At 50.9% G+C, this 19,414-nt stretch overlaps 7 protein-coding genes across 7 annotated transcripts; 3 read left to right on the top strand and 4 right to left on the bottom strand.

The window, feature by feature from the left end:
• Positions 1-354: 354 nt before the first annotated feature.
• Z518_04862 (uncharacterized protein) lies at positions 355-1,718 on the top strand (the record flags this gene model as incomplete). Its single annotated transcript, XM_013418568.1, has 4 exons — positions 355-483; positions 548-952; positions 1,011-1,641; positions 1,687-1,718. 4 exons carry the CDS (start codon positions 355-357, stop codon positions 1,716-1,718), a joined length of 1,197 nt encoding a protein of 398 aa, XP_013274022.1.
• Positions 1,719-4,937: 3,219 nt separating this feature from the next.
• Positions 4,938-6,746, top strand: Z518_04861 (dihydroxy-acid dehydratase; the record flags this gene model as incomplete). Its single annotated transcript, XM_013418567.1, has 1 exon — positions 4,938-6,746. One exon carries the CDS (start codon positions 4,938-4,940, stop codon positions 6,744-6,746), a length of 1,809 nt encoding a protein of 602 aa, XP_013274021.1.
• Positions 6,747-8,572: 1,826 nt separating this feature from the next.
• On the bottom strand, positions 8,573-8,854 carry Z518_04860 (uncharacterized protein; the record flags this gene model as incomplete). Its single annotated transcript, XM_013418566.1, has 2 exons — positions 8,573-8,649; positions 8,713-8,854. 2 exons carry the CDS (start codon positions 8,852-8,854, stop codon positions 8,573-8,575), a joined length of 219 nt encoding a protein of 72 aa, XP_013274020.1.
• A 2,194-nt stretch (positions 8,855-11,048) lies between these two features.
• Positions 11,049-11,621, top strand: Z518_04859 (uncharacterized protein; the record flags this gene model as incomplete). The annotated part of the gene is made up of 1 exon (XM_013418565.1): positions 11,049-11,621. The coding sequence occupies one exon, from the start codon at positions 11,049-11,051 to the stop codon at positions 11,619-11,621; it is 573 nt and encodes a 190-aa protein (XP_013274019.1).
• Positions 11,622-12,646: 1,025 nt separating this feature from the next.
• Positions 12,647-14,163, bottom strand: Z518_04858 (uncharacterized protein; the record flags this gene model as incomplete). The annotated part of the gene is made up of 2 exons (XM_013418564.1): positions 12,647-13,632; positions 13,695-14,163. The coding sequence occupies 2 exons, from the start codon at positions 14,161-14,163 to the stop codon at positions 12,647-12,649; spliced, it is 1,455 nt and encodes a 484-aa protein (XP_013274018.1).
• A 334-nt stretch (positions 14,164-14,497) lies between these two features.
• Positions 14,498-16,519, bottom strand: Z518_04857 (uncharacterized protein; the record flags this gene model as incomplete). The annotated part of the gene is made up of 1 exon (XM_013418563.1): positions 14,498-16,519. The coding sequence occupies one exon, from the start codon at positions 16,517-16,519 to the stop codon at positions 14,498-14,500; it is 2,022 nt and encodes a 673-aa protein (XP_013274017.1).
• Positions 16,520-17,068: 549 nt separating this feature from the next.
• Z518_04856 (uncharacterized protein) lies at positions 17,069-17,564 on the bottom strand (the record flags this gene model as incomplete). Its single annotated transcript, XM_013418562.1, has 2 exons — positions 17,069-17,253; positions 17,309-17,564. The coding sequence occupies 2 exons, from the start codon at positions 17,562-17,564 to the stop codon at positions 17,069-17,071; spliced, it is 441 nt and encodes a 146-aa protein (XP_013274016.1).
• Between the last annotated feature and the right edge of the window lie 1,850 nt (positions 17,565-19,414).

Raw genomic sequence — 19,414 nt, 5'->3', positions numbered from 1 at the left:
CCGGTATCATAATTTGTAGTCAACTAACACGGCAATGTGATGAGCGAGTCCGAGTTCGTTTATTCGGATCTTCATGTTCCTGCTTTGGTACGCTTCGTCTATGTATATATTCATCCCCCATCCTCGATCTCTTCCTTTCCGAACGCTTTCCATCACCAAGCTCCACCGCACTCGCAGTTCCATTCCTTTCACCAGAGACTTTTGATAGGTCTCCTTTCAATCTTTACGGCTTTTGACAAGCTCTTCAAATTCATTTGACTGGTGCCGGACACACTCACTTTCACGTTACAGAAACCATCCTTTTTGCCCATCCATTCCCGACGGAACTGTTGAACGAAGACAACGACTATCAAAATGAAAGCATTCTCTCTCTCTGCATTGAGCACTCTCTTTGCTGGCTTGACGCTGGCTCATCCCGTCGACCTGAAGGCCCGGTCTGGTTTTTCCGATGTTGACATTACGATCCTTCAATTTGCCTTGACGGTGAGTCCAACCATTAACTCCCGATCCTATGGGGGACGAACGGAAGTCTAACATGTGAATTCAGCTCGAGCATCTCGAAAACACGTTCTATCAACAAGCATTTAACACGTTCACTTTGCAACACTTCCTTGACGCTGGCTTCGATGAGGACTTCTTCTTGAATTTGCAATTCATTGCCTCGGACGAGTCGGCCCATGTCGAGCTGCTTCAAGTCGCTATCCAATCCGCCGGCATTGTCCCCGTCGCTCCCTGCCAATATAGTTTCCCTGTCACCGATGTCGCCAGCTTTGTGACTTTGTCCGCCATCCTCGAAAGCGTCGGCACCAGCGCCTACCTCGGTGCGGCGCCCTTCGTTGGATCAAAGGATATTCTAGCTGTCGCCGCGAGCATCATGGTAACTGAGGCTCTTCACACGTCCCTGCAGAGGTCGTCCCTTGGTGGAATTGGTGCCGCCGATCCCTTTGGAACTGTAAGTCATGTTCTAGTTCTCCACCCGGTGGACCCCATGCTAATGAACCGACGAATAGTCTCTCGATGCGAATTCCGTCTTTACCCTCGCTGCCCAATTCATCGTGTCCTGCCCTCCGGAGAACCCACCGTTGCCATTCACTGCATTCCCAGGCCTCCAGGTTGATGCACAGCCTTGCTTTGGCGAAGACTCTTTTGCTACTTCTGCCGTCGAAGCTGCCGTCACTGATGTTGCGAGTGCGACGGCCACTTACTCCACTGATACCGCGACCGTCACTGACTATGTTGCGGCGGCCAATGCCACCGAGACCGCCGCTGAGACTGCTACCGAAACCGCCTCTGCGACGGAATCTACCATGGAGATGGCTATGGAGACTCCAGCCCCTGAACGTCTCCGAGCACGCACTGACTCTCTCAGCTGTGCTGCTCCTTTCGCTGGTTCCAACGTCAACTTGATCCCTGACTTCGGTGCCTCGAGTCATGACTTTAGCCAGATTGTCACTATTTTCGTGACCTTCGTCTCTGGCCTCAACGTCATCTCCGTGGCGGCCACCATCTCAAGCGGTACAATCAGCGTTTCTATCCCCTCAGGCATTGGCGGACAGGTCTTTATTTTCATCACTATCATCGACATCACTGGCGGAAAACTCAGTGACAGTGACGTGCTCTTTGGTCCAGCGATTATGGAGGGTGAGTTTGTTTTATCCTCTTATATTGACATAGCTAACTCAACAGTCGCTCCTGCGGTCCCTTCGCTCGGTCACTAAGCATGTTACGTCAAAGCATCACATCGCGTCGTATTCTACCACCGCATAGCAACGAAGGGTCGCCACGGATCGGGCATGAGGGGGGGAAAATTAGAGTCATTTGAAAATTTCGAATAGGAGGCCGATTTTGTCACCAAGAGGAGATGTTCCCGAGATTTGGTAAATCCGAGGCTGCTGCTTTTATTGCCCGTGCTTTGTTTCTTACCTTTCGTGTCTCTCATTGATGAACATTTGATGTCCTCTTAGCATTTTTGTGCTCTGTATCAGTCTGTTTCTGCAAAGGGGAAGGACAGGAAAAGTTGCAGTTGAAATTCGCCGGGGAAGGCGATGAAAGGGAGAGAATGCTGAACCGTTATGGGTACACTCATACTGTATATTTCTGCTGATGGGTCTATGGAATGATACCAGAGAACGAAAGGGAAAGCAGATCTTTGAAATGACCTGAAGACCAGGGGGAAAAAAAATTTTTCCCCCCCAAAATATAGAGATGAAGAAATACTTAAATGTGTAGGAATTTTGGAATCCTTTTTCTCATTCGTCTTTCCACGAGAACCCAAAAAAGGTGCAGAGTTCGAAATTGCCTGCAGAAGTTCGTGAGAGAATGAATCCCGCTCAGCTGTCTACCAGAACTCTCACACTCCCTAACCACATTTACCTTTTTAGCGAAGTCGAGACACGTTCCTTCCTCCCGAAGATTAATTGCGCGAGCACATTTGGAATCCTGCATTGCGACACTCCTTAGACCACCAGAAAGGGAAGAATATTGTAAATCCCGAGACGTTATCTGTCTCCGCCTCGATGGAAGGCGTTTTGTTCCGACACTACTCTGCGCCCTTGAAGTTCATTGCCTTGCAGCCAAGGGGTCCAGGGATTCGAGGCAGTCACAGTCGCACCACGAGGGGAAGGCGCTCAAGGCCGATGAAACCATGCTCCTTTGCCAGTATTCATCCTGGGGAACATCCTCCGCCGCTCTTTCTGGAGAAGGGATGTCTCGCCCATTGACCTTTCCCACTTTACTAATCTGAATGATGAAGGGAAGAGTATAGTATGAAGTTTGACTCTTGGAAAGTCGATTGCATCGAGACGTTTTGGAGTCCGCAGGAGATAGGCCAGCCTTGCTAAACACCTGACACGATCAGAGCGGCGCAGCGGCGCAGCGTCTTCTTCACACATAAACTCGGAGAAATACCGGAGATCTCTGTCTTTCTTCATGAGGCTGTTTGGATGATGCAGTTCTCTACCTCAAGGAGGGAAACAGGCAGGGCGTATCGACAGCCTTCCGAGCCTCCAAACATATGTCACGCGGAAGTTCAAAAGAAGGACTTGTGGTAAGGCGGGATTGTCGATCGGGAGGTGGCTGCCTAATAAGTCGATGACAGCCGTGATGGATTCATCCCAACGCAGGCATCAACACACTCGATATAATCACTCGTACACATTGGTCGCTCCAACAAGCCATTTCAACGCCAGCTTGAACGCCACGAGGCTACCCATTACCAATCTCTACTGCCTGCATTTTGAAAATGATCTGAAAACTCAAATTCCCACCTAAAACATCACACTGACTGTGACGCCCAACCATTGGCGTGATCAGGGGTCAAGAAATTTTCCTGCCTGTTATGTCAACCACTTCGAGCTACAGCCAGAGCGGGAAGCTCCCTGCGTGGTGATTCGTGACGAAAATTGGAAGCCTATACCCAAAGCCAGACAGGGATTGACATACTCCCGACTTGCAACATTCACGGGAGCTTCACTCGACCATTAAGTTACACCCGAACTCGAGCACCAGCAGACACAGAAATATACTTTCTCTATCTGTAACAGACACACCGCCTCAAGGGTTCAGCATTTCCCAGACACAATTCCATTGCCCAACACAGGATGAGAATAATGCTTCCTATCACGATTAGCCTTTGATATTGCCGAAATCCTGTCCTGCTAGTGATGACATATCCCTGGATGGTAGGGTCGCTTCGATTAGCAGCAACTCTACCGATAGGGTAGTAGAAAGGGGTATGTCGACCTATAAGCTAACGCGGTCCGCGGCGGCTGTGGAATTCACAAATTATTCGGCCCAAGATATTACATACTCATGGAGCTTCGTCAGGGCACTTGTCAGCATACTACAATTACTGTACACCATTTCATCTCCTTGTAGTGCTAAGGGTAATCAGATTGATGTTTATGGCCACGCCACCATTGTAGCGCCCTACGCTGTCATGTGGTTTACCCATCTGCTGGGACAACTTGGTAGCGGTGGAATTTCCCAAACTGCACCTGGTTGGGTTTTCTATGATGCAAGAGGCAATCGAATGCGGAGGAAGATACGTAGGAGTGGTCGGAAGATGGTATACCCCCAAAGGCACTACCAACTAATACTATCTTTGTCAGAGCCATCTCGAAAGAGGCGGGGATGATGTCGTTGAATTCGTAATGCAGAAGACTACAGAAACAAATGAACCAGTTCCAGAAGCCGTTCAAACGACAATAGGGAGATGCCAAACCCTAGATTGAATCTCAGCCTGATGCCCTGGCTATTCCAATCGATGTTAGATGCTCGGCCAAGTGCGTCGTCAATATGGAGATAATGGATACGACACTGTATGTGCCTGGTAGCCACATACCTCTCCATCGTTGGACGGACAAAGTACAATAGCAGAGCATATGTGGACAATGACGTAGTGACGTATGGGCTTGTCGAAATGTCTCTATTTGGCTTGAAAGGCAGGTCTATTAGGCTTCTTAGGGTGTTTTCTGCGGTCAACAGTCTTGGTCGAATAAAGTATGGGCGAGAGACTTAGATACATCGCTCTTCTCATTGGCTGAGACGCCAAACAAACCCCTCGTTCGGAATAGTCGCCGACTCCAAGGGGGGAATCGGAGTATATTGTTCAATGTGGGGGAACAAACTTCAGTTCCCTATGTGACTGTGACTCTTTCTTTAGGTCGTCCTTTTCTCTGAGTGCTTGATTCTTTGGGAATTCTTTTTTGTCCTTGTGGCCGTCGTACAATGTTTTTCAGGTCATTGATCTAAGGGAACTGGATACACATTGAAAAGGATCACATACATTCGACACGACATCTTCGGAAAATCATCGGAGGCCACTCACCCAGTCAGTTACAAGCGAACCATCATCGTGTAGACGGGAGAATTCTATCATAAGTTAGCTTGACTTTCGCGACTATCTTTCCATATATGAAAGGTTAAATTTATTCAAAATGGCGAAAACGGAAGGACTCCAGGAACCCCGATACCTGGACTTCACTCGCTCCGCCGAAGTCACCGGCATCGACAACAAGCCCATGCTTAACCGGTATTCCTCCCACTTGACACGCGACCATGACTTCCCCGGTGCTCAAGCAATGCTCTATGCAGCAGGGGTGCCCGATCCACTCACAATGAAGACCACCCCGCACGTCGGCGTCGCCAGTGTCTGGTGGGAAGGTAACCCGTGCAACATGCACCTATTGGACCTGGGCAAAGAAGTTAAAAAGGCCATCACATCCCGTGGCATGCTGGCTTGGCAGTACAACACGATCGGGGTCAGCGATGGCATTACCATGGGCAACCAGGGGATGCGATTCAGTTTGCAGACGCGCGAAATCATTGCGGACTCGGTCGAGACCGTGACGTGTGCGCAGGCCCACGACGCCAACATCACGATTCCCGGCTGCGACAAGAACATGCCGGGCTGCATCATGGGGATGGCGCGGCATAATCGGCCGAGTCTGATGATCTACGGCGGGACCATTGACAAGGGATACTCGGAGACGCTGCGCAAGCCGATCAACATCGCGACGTGCTTCGAGGCCTTTGGCGCATACAAGTTCAACACGCTCCGGCAGCCAGATGATGGCGGTGATACGTCCAAGACCAAAGACGAGATCATCCAGGATCTCGAGCGGCATGCCTGTCCGGGCGCCGGAGCCTGTGGCGGCATGTACACGGCCAACACGATGGCCACGGCGATCGAGACCATGGGGTTGAGCCTGCCGGGATCGAGCTCGACGCCGGCCAGCTCGCCGGCAAAGATGCGCGAGTGCGCCAAAGCCGCGGAGACCATTCGGACATGCCTCGAACAGGACATCACGCCGTCGAAGCTGTTGACGAAGAAGTCATTTGAGAACGCGCTGGTCATTACCATGGCGTTGGGCGGTAGTACGAATGCCGTACTGCATTTCCTCGCCATGGCAGTGACGGCCGGCGTCGATTTGACCTTGGACGACATCCAGCGAGTAAGCAATAAGATCCCCTTCCTCGCGGACCTGGCGCCCTCGGGGAAGTACTATATGGCGGACCTGTATGAGATTGGCGGGGTGCCGAGCGTTCAGAAATTGCTGATCGCGGCCGGGTTGCTGGACGGCTCCATCCCGACCGTGACGGGTAAGACGCTCGCGGAGAACGTTGCCCGTTGGCCCAGTCTCCCGAGCGACCAAGTCATTATCAGGAGCTTGGACAATCCGATCAAGAGATCGGGACATATTCAGATTCTGCGCGGGAATTTCGCGCCGGACGGGGCGGTGGCTAAGATCACAGGCAAAGAAGGGCTCCGATTCACGGGCAAGGCGAGATGTTTTGATAAAGAGGTCCAGCTGAATGAGGCGTTGAATCGCGGGGAGATCCCACGGGGAGAAAATCTCGTGCTGATCGTTAGATATGAAGGGCCCAAAGGGGGCCCCGGGATGCCGGAGCAATTGAAGGCCAGCGGGGCCATTATGGGTGCCAAGTTGACCAATGTCGCCCTGGTCACAGATGGAAGATACTCCGGAGCATCGCACGGGTTTATCGTCGGGCATGTATGCCCTGAGGCCGCGGTGGGAGGGCCGATTGCATTGGTCAAGGATGGCGATGAGGTGACGATCGATGCCGAGACGAATACTATCTCAATGGACGTGGATGATGAGGAGATGGACAGGCGAAGGAAGGAGTGGACACCCCCGAAGACGTCGGTCACACGAGGTGTTCTCGCGAAGTACGCTGCGTTGGTCGGTGATGCCAGTCATGGGGCCGTGACGGATCTGTTCTAGCATGGCATAAGAAGATGAACAGAAACGCAGAGGAAAGGGCACGTGGGAAAGAGGGTAAAGATAGAGCCGCGGTGATAGTACGAGGGAATCCTGCTGCAAATAATCGAGTATGGATATAAACGAGAGTAGGTGGAAGTTACTTCTTGGTCTCACCCAGCGAATGAACAAAAGGTTTGTGGAGTCCGTCAAGGACAGTTCACCCTGACCGGGAATCGTGATGGTGGTCATCATCTCAATAGATGCCATAGCCGACAACCCAAATCCGTATATCCAGGGTGCGGAAGGTGATAATCAGAAACACATGTACAAAAGGTTCCTCCGATCGGTCGGCACCCAGAATGACATACTCTCGTACAGGTACACTGACAAAGTCGTCTGAGCAGCGAATACTCACCATGCAGGTTGTAAATGACGCCGAAACGTGGGACGGGATGGGTGAAGGGAACGTCCCTGGATCCATCGTCGCCGTCGTATTGATTAAGACCTACAGAACCCTATCCATGAGGCCATCCTGGATCGACCATTCATGCAGCATTTTGAGGATTTTCTGCTATGCTCAGGTAGATTCCGAAGATCTGTCCGATCTCGGGAAGGTGTCTCGACAAGAGTTCAGCTACCCTTTTCACACGGGGAAGAGGACTTTTGAACTGACGGGAAAAGGGAGGGTTCGTTTCTATATCAAAGGCCAACTTCCTCATGAGCCCTTTTTCCTTCTTCATCCTCTCTGTCCCTCGAGACGAGCGCGCGCTGATCCTATATCACAATACACGTCTTACTCCAGAGTATCAATAATCTCCTATCTGGGCTTCAACATCAATCAAACTCAACAAAGAACATCATCCCAGTCTACCAGACCAACAACATCAACATTACCCTCTTCAACGACCTTCTAGAGGCAGAGAAACCAGCCGCCATCCAGCCACGTTCAACACCTCGTTTCTGAACAACCGGGCTCCTCCCACACCGCCTCCAAGACTCCGGTTGGTTCTTTGTCCTCATCAAACAAGACAAATACGCCTTCCTGCCAGGTGGTATCATCATTGCTAACGCCGCTACCTCCCCTGCCACTGTGGGCCAGGGGACGACCGTTGCTAGTCCACCACGGGACATGTTAAGTCTGGACAGATGACCATATTCCCACAGACGTCTCTCCACACGATGAAGAACATTGGTTATGAGAATGCGCCACTCGTCTCTGCGTTGAACTATGATGTTACTGGCACCTCCGACCTCGCCAGTGCTTTCTTCGGCTTCCCCTGAACATTTTGGGGACGGTTGATGGAGGTGGTATCAATGTGGTAGAGTGACTTCGACTCCTGGGTGCGCGCCTACAGCAAATATCGAAATCCTCGTGTAATGGGTCCGCCAGGATTGTGGAACATGGGGGTTATTGAAGGATACGATTGGTAGATATGACCTGAATGGTATTAGTGAATAACGATTGCAAATTACGAGCTAGGTTATGTATGTCCGGGTTCTGAGGTCCTGTTTCCTAACCCTTACCAGCTTGCCAGCTTAGCTTGTAGTAGCTGTAATGGGCTTTGGTCTGGGAAAGATGATGCTAAGGTGGTGAACGACCGCCCAGCCAATGCTTTTCAGTGCCTTCCTAGCAGGCCTTCCAAGACATCAATGTCCTCCAGAGGGCCTTCTTTCCTCGCTTTCCCCCTTTTGCCCAAGCCTTGCGTTGACCAAAGAAAATCGAGGGATGTCCTGTCTCTGTTGGATGATTTCTCCCTTTGGATCTCACCAGTCCAGTGCCGCCGATCACGCCCCTCGCCATTTCTTATTATGATTGTTAATTGTGGATGCCGCGCGAGACGACATGCTCATCTGGCCCAAGCAGGCAGAGTTTCACGTCGGCCCTCTGGGATCCTGGGCTCAGGAGGTTCGATGTTCTTGATCGCTGTGAAGGATAAATTAGCATTTTACTCGATAACAAGAAGGCTGCCCATTCTGATTGTCGAACCTTTCACGACTCTTTTGACTAGAGACTCTTTAGGCTTCCTTTGAGAGCCCTCAGCTTGGGCTCTTTCCTTCTCGCTCATGAGTGAAGAGGCAGAAATAGAGGCGGCGTCAAAAGAAGTGTTAGATTTGGGATCTGGAGACATGATGTACTGCAGTGATTGGTGTTGCTGAAGGGCTAGCGGTAGGAATACCCAGATCTTCGAATAGACGATGTCGTCGAGTATGTCAAAGTAAGCTTTCTTCGATGCACCATTGAGTGGAGGAAAAGAAGACTGACGACTCGGGATCATCCGACATGTCTTTATATAGGGTGACAAGATAGACACTGGAGGAATGGGATGCCGGGCAGGTGCCAGGCAGCCATAGAATTAAACTGCTTTCTACTCACGTTGATAAAAAGCATGCCTGCAGATCCTGATTCAACCATCCTTGCTTTCCTGGGTATTCCTCTCTTTTCCGCACATCGTTCGACTGTCTTCTGCGGAGCTGAGTGGGCCCGCTAGCGCCCCCGGCCCAGAGAAAGACTCTGAACCGCTGACTCATACGTAAGCTCTGCCGCCTCGTTTTTCTCAGCCGCTTGACTTCTTGTATTTTCGCTGCCCCTGACGAGTGCTTGAAACATCATCATCATCAACACGGTCCGTGGTCAGAACGCAATCCCTATTCACATGGAGACGAGACACAAGCTTTGTGGCTCCGTGGTATGGCCATGCAAAGAGAAGCTTGTCGGGACCATTTGGCATTGGACAGCGCATCTTCGGTTTTCCACTCAACGCGCAGACCAATCACCGCCCATGATCCCGTAGATGGCCTCATCAAGCGCACCGACGTACTCGTAATATTTTCCGGCTGTCTGAGTCACAACTTCCATTTGCATTTCCAGCGTTGGGTTTTTGCGTCATGGCCGCTCGTCTAGAACACCAAACAACAGAATTCTCTGTTGTCACATCCGCTATCATGCAAGAGGATATCACAATATCCGTTTCCAGAAGGTGGGAAGGTGGAAGGTGCGATTTGAAATCGTCCGATACGAGCAAGAATCACATCAAGTAGATGACAAAATACTTCCATTCGGTAAGAGAGGGCAGACCTTGGCCTTCTTAGCAAATTCCTCCCCTTTTTCTTCCAGTGCATTGACGAATTCTCACTTCCTGGCGATATGTGTCAACTCTCCTCCTTTTGTCTGCCGGCTTGCCAGGCGGTCCGCCATCACGAGCGCAGAACGGCGTAGTATTTGCGCGGGCTGGAACGATTTTCGCGAGGATCCTTAACCCTCAGTCTTCGATCTTTCGAATTCTGAGGCAGAAATCGCTTATTCCCGATGGATTAGAATCTCTCCATTCTCTGCCATGGATAAGCATTCCAGCTGCAAAGGACGCCCTCGATTCACTGGTATGCCTCTTGAGAGATAGACGAACCTGTCCCAAGTTTCTTTCAAAGTCTGTTAATGAATCTCGCAAGATGAAGACTGCGGTCTGCTGGCTGATGAAAGCGCCATTCAGAGGGAGAACCCCCTTCTCTGGGTTATGCCGTGAACTTGCACCCTTTTGCTGACTGAATCCATTCCGCGAATGAACATCTAGATCCTCAGATGTCTGACATCAATCTACAGACACATATGATTTGCTCTTCTGATGCCGTGACTGCACAGATTCACGGTCCTACAAACTATTCTCTCAATTCGCTTCGCTTTCTTGACCGTTCACCACAGGTAATTGTCACCATTGCTATCTGAGCGCAGAAGGGACCAACAGAGGTGCGGCGATGCCTGTGACAGAGCCCTGGGCCCGATTAGAGGTCCTTGATACCTGAATAAAGCGTTTCCACATCCGAACACTTCTCAAACATGGGCTGTTGTTTCTCATCAGGCCGATCTTCTGAATATGTCCGGGAAGATTGTTATGATCCATCTCCACATGACGGCTGACCAGGATGTTACTATCCCTATCTGGCCTGACCCCGTACTCCCGCCACATCGTCACGACACTTCCTTGAGTACTACTTCGAACTTGTGTCCATCAGCCGTCCTGGTAGCGCATACACTCGATGAACTGCGACGACGTATCGCCCAACTGGATTCGATTGATCATGAGACACTCCTTCGTCCCAGAAAACGAAAATCTCCCCTCTATCACGATCACGAACACCAGATCCAAACAGTTCAGGCCGCCCTTGTCAACGAAGGTGCCAACCCTACGAACGAGCGACAGATGTGCTATTCCTGGCAAGACATTCTCGAGTCTCTTCCCCTTTTTCTACCATGTTGTATAGGACGTCTCGTCACAATGCAAACAGAGGACCATACCATTCAAACCGTCGTCGTTTGTCATGCCCAAAATGGACAAACGCCACGACAATCCTCAGGTTCACGCCATTGTTCGTGTATATATTCACCATCCCAAACTTGGTCCCTCACTCATATGCTTCATTATGGCCAAACAAAAGCGCCATCGTCGTAGAAATGGCGGTGGTCGTCGCGATCATGTCTCTCGACGAGCTCATTCCTCTTGCAGAGACGGAGATAGAGATTCACAGCGCCCTCCGCCCAAGGACTTCACTTATCGCGCCCCTCAAGAATTCCATCACCCCATCTTACCTCCTCACTTTCACCCAATTCGACACCGGCCAATGCAATACCATCTTCATCAACTCCGACCTGGGAGCATTCCAGAAGCTCCGGACGAAGGCATCAACCAAGTTTCCACTGGAGAAGCTGCTGTCGCTGCTGAACCAGGACGGCAACAAGGCGTGGGCCCAAATTATCATATCCTATTCCAAGGCATTACGAAAGAGGAACGTCTCTACCGTCTGAACCACTTGAGCTATGTGGTCGTCCTGCTCGGTGTCGTGCTTATGTGGATGCTCGTTCGATATTTCTTCCCCTCAGTCAACGGAACCGATCAATACTGAATGAAGAACCATGGTACGTTAAAGACTCCTGTCTGCCGCTTGTTCGCTTGCACCATTGTCTCATTCGAGGAACCAGCAAGGAAGATCCAGTCATGACATGATGTGAAAAGATACAATAGTGTGGAACAGGATAGGAGAGAAGACAAGATATGAGGCAGGAGCAGAAAACTCTTTCTGTTCGGTTCGTTTTGGTTTGGTGCTGTTTACAGAAATACTATCGCTAAATCAGTTGAATGTAATAGCTCACGTTTTAACTTCGATTGTCTGTCTCTTTCACTACTGCCGCTGCTGTCATGATCCCAGCACGAGATCATGCATCGAGCGACAAAGACGGTGACAAGATCACTTCGAATCCGGATTCATCCACGCTGACTCAACCTCACCATCAACAACACGAGCATCGCTATCGACATCGACATCGACGTCAACGCAAACACCATCACCGTCATACCTCCTCCTGAAACAATATCATTCAATTACCGACACGCTCTGGATTCCTCCAGGCTTGACGTTAGGTGTGGTCCGATTCTTGTGCTTCTTTTGGTTCCGCCACGTCCGATGCCGATACAACGCATAGAACCGATAGAGATACGAGAGAAGGCGCCGGGGGGTTAGAGCTTTTGCTGGTCTGGAAGGTGACGTGGGGATGAGAAATCGGAGTCGATAGTGAGCTGAACGAGGGGGACAAAGAGGCCCACAGGGTATTGTTGACGGTGTGTGGTCAAGACTTGAGGTCATGGGTACATGTATGGGCTTGAACTAGACTGCCGATGGCAAAGAATTGCGTGCTGTTGCTGCTGCTTTTCCTTCGATCTCCTGCCTCTAGGGTCATAGCATCGAATAGGTAGATTTGGAGGAAAGATCGTCCCAAGCCAAATCTAAATTTTGGGTATCGTCCACATTCCACGTTTCCGGATACCTTTCTCCACTGGTGTGGGCTCGGTAAAATGATCATCGATGAATTTCAAGCACTGCCTGAACGGTCACGGACCGCAGAGCTGACCTTTCAGCGTTGATGCTGACGCTCACGGACCTTTTCCGCTCCCTCCACTGACAAAGCGTCTGGTGACCCAAGCGCTTCCGTGCTCCAGGTACTCATCTCTGGTAACACCATACTCTCTCACGACTTGAGGGAAGCTGCTCGCCATCCTCGCGCCTCCGAGCCACGTCGACTTGATAGGATCGTCCATCTTGCGCACTCGAACCATCCATTCCGTCTTAATCCTCGTGCGAAGCTCGGCTTCAATCCTCTCCACGAAGCCTGGCATCTTCGCGCTTCCGCCAACGACAAGAACGTTACTGAGCATCGTGGCTTGGACGAGCGGAGGGAGCACTGAAAGCGATTGCATCACCATGTCGGCGAGACCGGGCTGTTTGGAGCCGATGTCGCTGGGTGAGAAGAGGATTTCGGGGACGGAAAATCGTTCGTTCCCCAACGTCATAGAGATCTCGGCGTCGGCGGGATTGGAGGCGGAGAGGGTGGCTGGTTTGCGTTGTCGTGCGGCGGGGGAAGGGTCGTGAGGTCGGCTGAAGCCCCTTAGTAGATGGATGCCGTCGGGGAGAATGTAGTCGACTCGAATCTCGTCACCGGAGGGATTCCGGTCGACGTCCATGGCACTTTGATCGGAATCTTGCTCTTTGGTCGGAGCTGTTTTCAGACGTCCTTTGTTTCCTTTCCACGTCTTCTCGAGATCATTTCTGAAATCTTGGCTGACGAAACACACATCGTCTTTGATGTCGTTGACGATTTTGGTGTCTTGGTGTAAATCGAAGTGACGGATGGAGATGACCTCTTTGAGGAGGTTTGTAAGGTGCTTGCCTCCGAAGTCCAACCGGCGTATCGCACGATGTAGCGGACGTCCATTGAAGAGGGGGGTAACTGTCGTATGGCTGTAGCCACTATCGATGACAAGGAGGCATTCCATGGGGAGGTCGGCAAGGGGGGGCGTCGAATCCATCGGAGTCTCTTCAAAAAGAGGATGAAGATCATTGTATGCGTTAAGTGTCGGGCCTGTCTCAACAGTCAATGCCGGTACTTCAGGCATAAGACGATTCCGGCACAGCCATACCTACCGATAACCCTTGAGTAGCCACCAAATCCCCATTCTTCCATGATAATCTCGTCGGCATTCTTCTGCAACGCCGGCATCGCATTGGGAGGTTCGGTGAAAATCAACGTCGTGTCCTCGGGGGCCCGGACGAGAAGATCTCGTCTGGCAGTACGTTCGTCGAAGAATGATTGATCCCATATCTCTTTCTGTGCCTCCCAGCTCACAACTTGTCCATTCTCCACCGGTCGGCGGAACAAGGCTTCGCTCCATTGGGTGATCTCCTCGGATTGCGCTCCGACGTATATTTTCTTGTCCCGAGTGCGGACGAGGCCGTTAGGAATTAGGTGGCATCTTGAAAGCGTCTCGGTGTCTGAAAGGGTTTGAGAGGGCGCAAAGCCTGCTTTGATACTGTAGCCACCATTGTCGAGAACGAAAGTTGTAGAGGGGAAGCCGGGAATATTTCGAGCAGAGGTCTTGGAAGTACGAGGCATATTGGATTTATGTGGGCGTCGGTCATGGTTCGGCGGGAGTGCGAGAATTTGAATGCTCCAAAGACGCGTTCCAGAGCAATGGTTCTCCAAGGAATTCCTCACTACAGTAAATCGAGGAATTTGGATTCATGGATTTGCGGATGAGAAAAATACGGTGGACCATTACAAGCCTAATGAAGAAGTCCTTCGTCGCCCATTTCATCTTATGGATTTTCTGTGTTATGATCAAATTCCAGCCCGTACTTCCATTTTCATTCTCATGATGGATAGCCTGGATCATGTTTACATCTCCAGGCAAGAGGCGTCTACGGTGTCAGCTGGCGAGGCTGTAGCCTTACCCAAAAACTTCAACCATGAAATGATACTCCACTTCCGTCCCATCCTCCCTTCCTCTAAGCGTCATCTGATGGCATAAGTCGGCCAAAGCATGGCCGATGACCGGTGCGCCGCAAAAGAAAACGCCAACTTTCCTCTTTCTAGCTTTATCCCTCGCGAACAACGTAACCATCTCGTCGTAATGCTCGTTCATGATCTTGGGGAAGTCCGGCCGTCCAAAATGCGTCGGCGCAATGAGCCCTGTTAGTGGTGACATGGGCTGCGCCTCTGTGCGATGCTTCTCGAGCAGCCACCGATAGATGTGCTCGGAGATGTCCTTACGCTTCTTGGTCAGGTGGTTGTGGATTCGGACATCGAGGTTGGGATTCCGCTGTGAAGATTCAGAAGATATCTTGTTGAGCAGATCCGAAAACCAAAGCAAGTGGTTCTTGTCGCGCACGATCCAGTGGAAGTCCACGCGGCGATATTTCTCGAGGTCGTAAGATTTGGCGTTGATAATGGCCCTGTTGCCGTTGGCATTTGACGACGTTGTCGCAGCTGGTCGCGAGATCTCGTTCGACGCGTTCGTCGAAGTCGAGTCGCGTCGTCGGCTCCAATGGTGGTCTTCTCTCGTCTGCAAATCATTCAGAATCCCCGAGAATGGTGTTACACCGATCCCGGCACCAACAATGATCGCCTGGTCGAACTCGTAGAATCTTTGAGCCGGTGCCCCAAAGGGACCGTCAATTCCCACAAACCTAAGGTCTTTCAATTCTCGCAATTTTTCGGTCCAGTTTCCATCGGTCTTGATATGGAGTTGGATTTCTCTGCCGACACACGTCGAGATGGTGAACGGATGCCACTGAAAGAAGGATATCTGAGGGACTTGCAAAAATACATACTGGCCCGCTTTGTATCGCCATATGCGGAGTCCGGGAATCGTGCAGCTTATGCATACCGTCTCCTCGTCTAGAACTTGGAGTGTTGCAGGAAGTTTGTGAAAGCCGCTTATGATCCTTGTCAAGCGCTCAGCCAATACCAGTAAGGAGGGGACCGCCATGACGAGGCCAAGAACAGGAAACTGAAGGAGGTTCTCGGTGCCATGTGCCATCAGGAGACCAATGAAAGGAAACATCAGAAGGTGACCAATCTGAAAGATTTCATAAGATCGTTTTCGGATGTAAGGGATGCTGAATGAGGCAATCACGTAGAACAGGCCGAGAGCTGTCAGTCCGGTCCAGCCCGGGGTCGATCGGATGAAGGCGATGTATGGTCGAGGAACTGCATCTGGGCCCAGAAGAGCGGCAACAGCATCCTGTCGATTTGTTCGACTACCGTAGACGAACGAACCTGCGAGATGGCCGATGGCATGGAGCGATGCGAGACCCAAGGCCGCACAGGAAATCTTAACATGGAAGGACTGGCTCAAGTCCCAGTTGATGACGCGAGAAATGTAGTACGACTTCCGCATCCAGGTCGAGAACCACCGAGACATGCTCAGCAACACAAAGAACATTGTCGGATACAGCGCGCCCGCGCATGCTTTGGCCATCCCAACGCCCCAGCCCAGCGCCGCTTGATATTGGCCGCCTGTCGAATACTTGACGCACTGCCAGAGGCCGAAGCCGATCTGAAGGCCACCAACGATGAGCAGGAACAGATACTCGGGTCCATCGACCTCCCAGATCGCCCTCAGCCTCCGGACCCAGGAGATCCCTTTCATATAGTTGTCCTCGCCCCGGGCAGCCTGCTTGTCCTGCTCGAGTGACGGAATGTTCCACGACACCACGGCCCGCTTGAACTCCTCCGCGGGGATCGAATCCTTCTCCGTGCCCATGACGCCACGCAGAAACTCGTGGCGTGCATGTTCCCTTGAGTCGTGGTGTAGATTGTAGTGTCTGGCGTCGGGTTGTAGCTCCTTGTATACGGCGTCGAGTTTGTGCTCGAGCTCCACGTAGGAGATGTTGCCGTCGCGATCCTTGTCGAGTGCCGAGATAAAACTGTTCATCTCATTCTCGGTGAGGGTCTGGGTGCTCGCCATTGCCTAGGCAGAGAAGACGACAATAGTATTCCGGAGAGGGGTATGAAATACTGACGAAAGACCTTGCCTTCGGCCAAGGACGGCCCAATTTGGGCGGTTTTGTCTCTCTTCGTCCCCTTGAACATGTGGTTTCTCGACACGGGGTCCTCATAAGGTTTTAGTTCCAGAGTGCGTCGATGATACCATGGTGTAGCGAGTGCCAATGAATGCCCAGGAGTGACCCGAACCTTTAAGCGCGATGCCGAGCCAACGGCTCAAGGCACTCGGTCGAATGAGGATGAAGCATTTTCTATATCTGCGTAGCTATGGGGTTAAAAGTCGGCCCGCCAAGTTTGCAGGAAACTTGGAAGGCTTCTCTTGTCGCCAAGAAAGGGGGGAGATATGAAACAATACGCGTTCAAAGTGTACGTCACACGGACTGGGTGTTTGGGTGTCGACGTGCATGGCGCCGAGATGTCTTTCTTGTATGTACAATATCTCTCTATGGGCAAATCCGTGATGAGCTTATCGGACCTCCAGAAGGGACCATCTTCGTGGGTTTATTCATTCTTATGTTAGACTGGTTCGTGTCGCTTCGCTGGCCTGAGATTCGTTCACCTCAGGCTTCAGCTCATCTGTTATGTTCTTGTCGTCTTTCCACGCAAAAGCCACAAACTTGGTGTGGCTTCCTCGGGCCACGATCTCGTTGTCCTTGTTCATGAATTTGACTGAAGTGTATGCGAGGGTTTTGCCAACTGGTATCAAGTCAGTCCGAATATGCAATGTTGTCAGAAAAGACCAAGATCCTACATTTGTCACATATCACCTCCCCTCTAATCAGGTCACCAATCTTTCCGCCAGCATTTAAATAGGTAACGTTCAAATCCGTCGAGACTCCGGTAGAATATAGACCTCGGGAAGCCAAGGCAAGTGAACCGCTGGTGTCGACCATCGTCGCCAGCGTTGCACCATGTAATATTCCCAGGCGATTCGTATGGTGTTTTTCGATGGGCAGTTCAAAATTGACCTTACCAGGTTCGGCTGCCGTTATTCTCATCTGGACCATGGCGCATAAGTCTTTGATTCTTCTGAGAAGCTTCCATCACGAGGGACGTTCGAGTTCAATCATTTCAGAATCCGACTCCCAGGCTGCAACCTTCTACTCCCGTCTCACGCCAGATTTGAACTTACACTATCAATCAATCTATCGAGGCTTAATGCCAATTCGGCCCCGTCAGGTTGCTGGACTCACCTTGGCTCGACTCCCGACGTGGTTCGAAATGATTCCCATACCTGAAAACGTCAACTTCCAGCGATATTACAGGGCTTCGGAGCGAATGAACGTACTGAACGGACGAATTTCAATGCTGACATGGTGGGTTGGAAACCTAAAGTCAGGCTTTCTCCGTTCGATGCAGGATATGAAAAACCCAGAGAATATGTACTTCACCGTATTAAAGATGGAAAGTATGCCGAGATGACGTAAAGTAGCCAACGTGACGGACATTTTCACTTCATGATAGCGATATGGAATCATGGAGTGCAACTTCAACGTTGGGGGATGAATAACCTGTTCGGCGAGCTTGAAGTTCTTCGTCATCTGGTAACTGTGTCCTTCGGCCAGAGACAGAATTATGCATTTAGGGAAAGGAACTATCAAGGCGCCTCGTGTGTGTGTGCGTATGGCTTGCATGAGGCATTGCGAGGAGCTTCTCTGAGTGCTCCTTCATCAAATCTAGACTCAAAAAGTAGCGGCGGTGACGGAGTCGTGGTATTCTATGTCCAGCAGACCCTGGAGGTGCTCACTCCATTCAGAAAACCCAGGGTCTTTCTTACACATCGGAGACAACGACGGTTCCGATGAGGCAATGATATGTCAAAGCTGTGCGTCCGATGGTCAAGTTCTGTGTGATATCGACAACAAGGATGGTTACTCTGTTAGATTGTCGCCCGTAGAATGTGTCAGGAAGTATGTCTGGAGGATAGAGCGAGAATTGTCTTCTCGTCGCCATTGCGGCCTGGAAAATTGCGCGGCATTCGGGCTCTTCGCAGCATCTCTGTTCTCTCTTTTGGAAAGCTTGCACTCAGACATACCTCGAGGTATGCGGAAATGGAGTTGTGGGTGAATTTTGTGCAAAAGAAACGGCAAAGTGGGTCCTGTCCTGGAAAATCTCCTCCACCGAGTCGATGGGCAAGCCAGCGCCCCCCAAAAACCCATTTAATGGGTTGAAGAAGGAAGCGCAAGGATTTTCGAATAACATCCTTGATACTATCAATGCGGCGCGATATCTCAGCCTTGATGAAGAGGTCTATTGTGACCACCTTCTTTAATGCGGCGCGGCATTGAATGGCTCGCTTGCCACGGGTCATCAATGGATCCCAGGACGACCACAGATTCAGTGGCTGATGCCAAAGCGTGCTCCATATCTTTACCAAAGAGAATCATGAACGCCTTCTCTCCAACAACTTTTGTTTCGATGAGAATCGCAGCTTTGAAGGTCATGTCGAACTTGGCTTCAATACCACTATCCCAGAGAACGAAATGGTCATGCTTGGCCTTTCTGGCGCGTAGCATACGAATTCAGTGCCAGTTCCGCAAGCAGTCTCGACTTGCAAATGTATCTCGTCCAGCCTTTCAAGAGCCTCCTTCCATCGAGGGTCGACATAGTATTGGGTTCGTTCGGCCATTTTCAGTTCGTGTAAGTGTGTGTCTCGTCTTTCGAGTAGTTGATTGTTCAAAACAGGCATGGAAAACAGGAACAGGTGTATCTCTTGCTAACCTGTGCTGAGCCTGGAATTTTGTTGGCTGGACATTGTCGACTGAAAGACCGACAGAAACACACAAGGTGGGCAACAAAAGAGGTTCACTGACAGTCAGAAGTATGAGAGAGAAGGGGGGAGGAGAAGACGACAGGA

Source organism: Rhinocladiella mackenziei (genome assembly GCF_000835555.1).
Source record: "Rhinocladiella mackenziei CBS 650.93 unplaced genomic scaffold supercont1.3, whole genome shotgun sequence".
NCBI classification, from domain to species: Eukaryota; Fungi; Ascomycota; class Eurotiomycetes; order Chaetothyriales; family Herpotrichiellaceae; genus Rhinocladiella; species Rhinocladiella mackenziei.
Note: the sequence above shows the minus strand (reverse complement) of the source record. Positions and strands in the feature narration are given on the sequence as shown.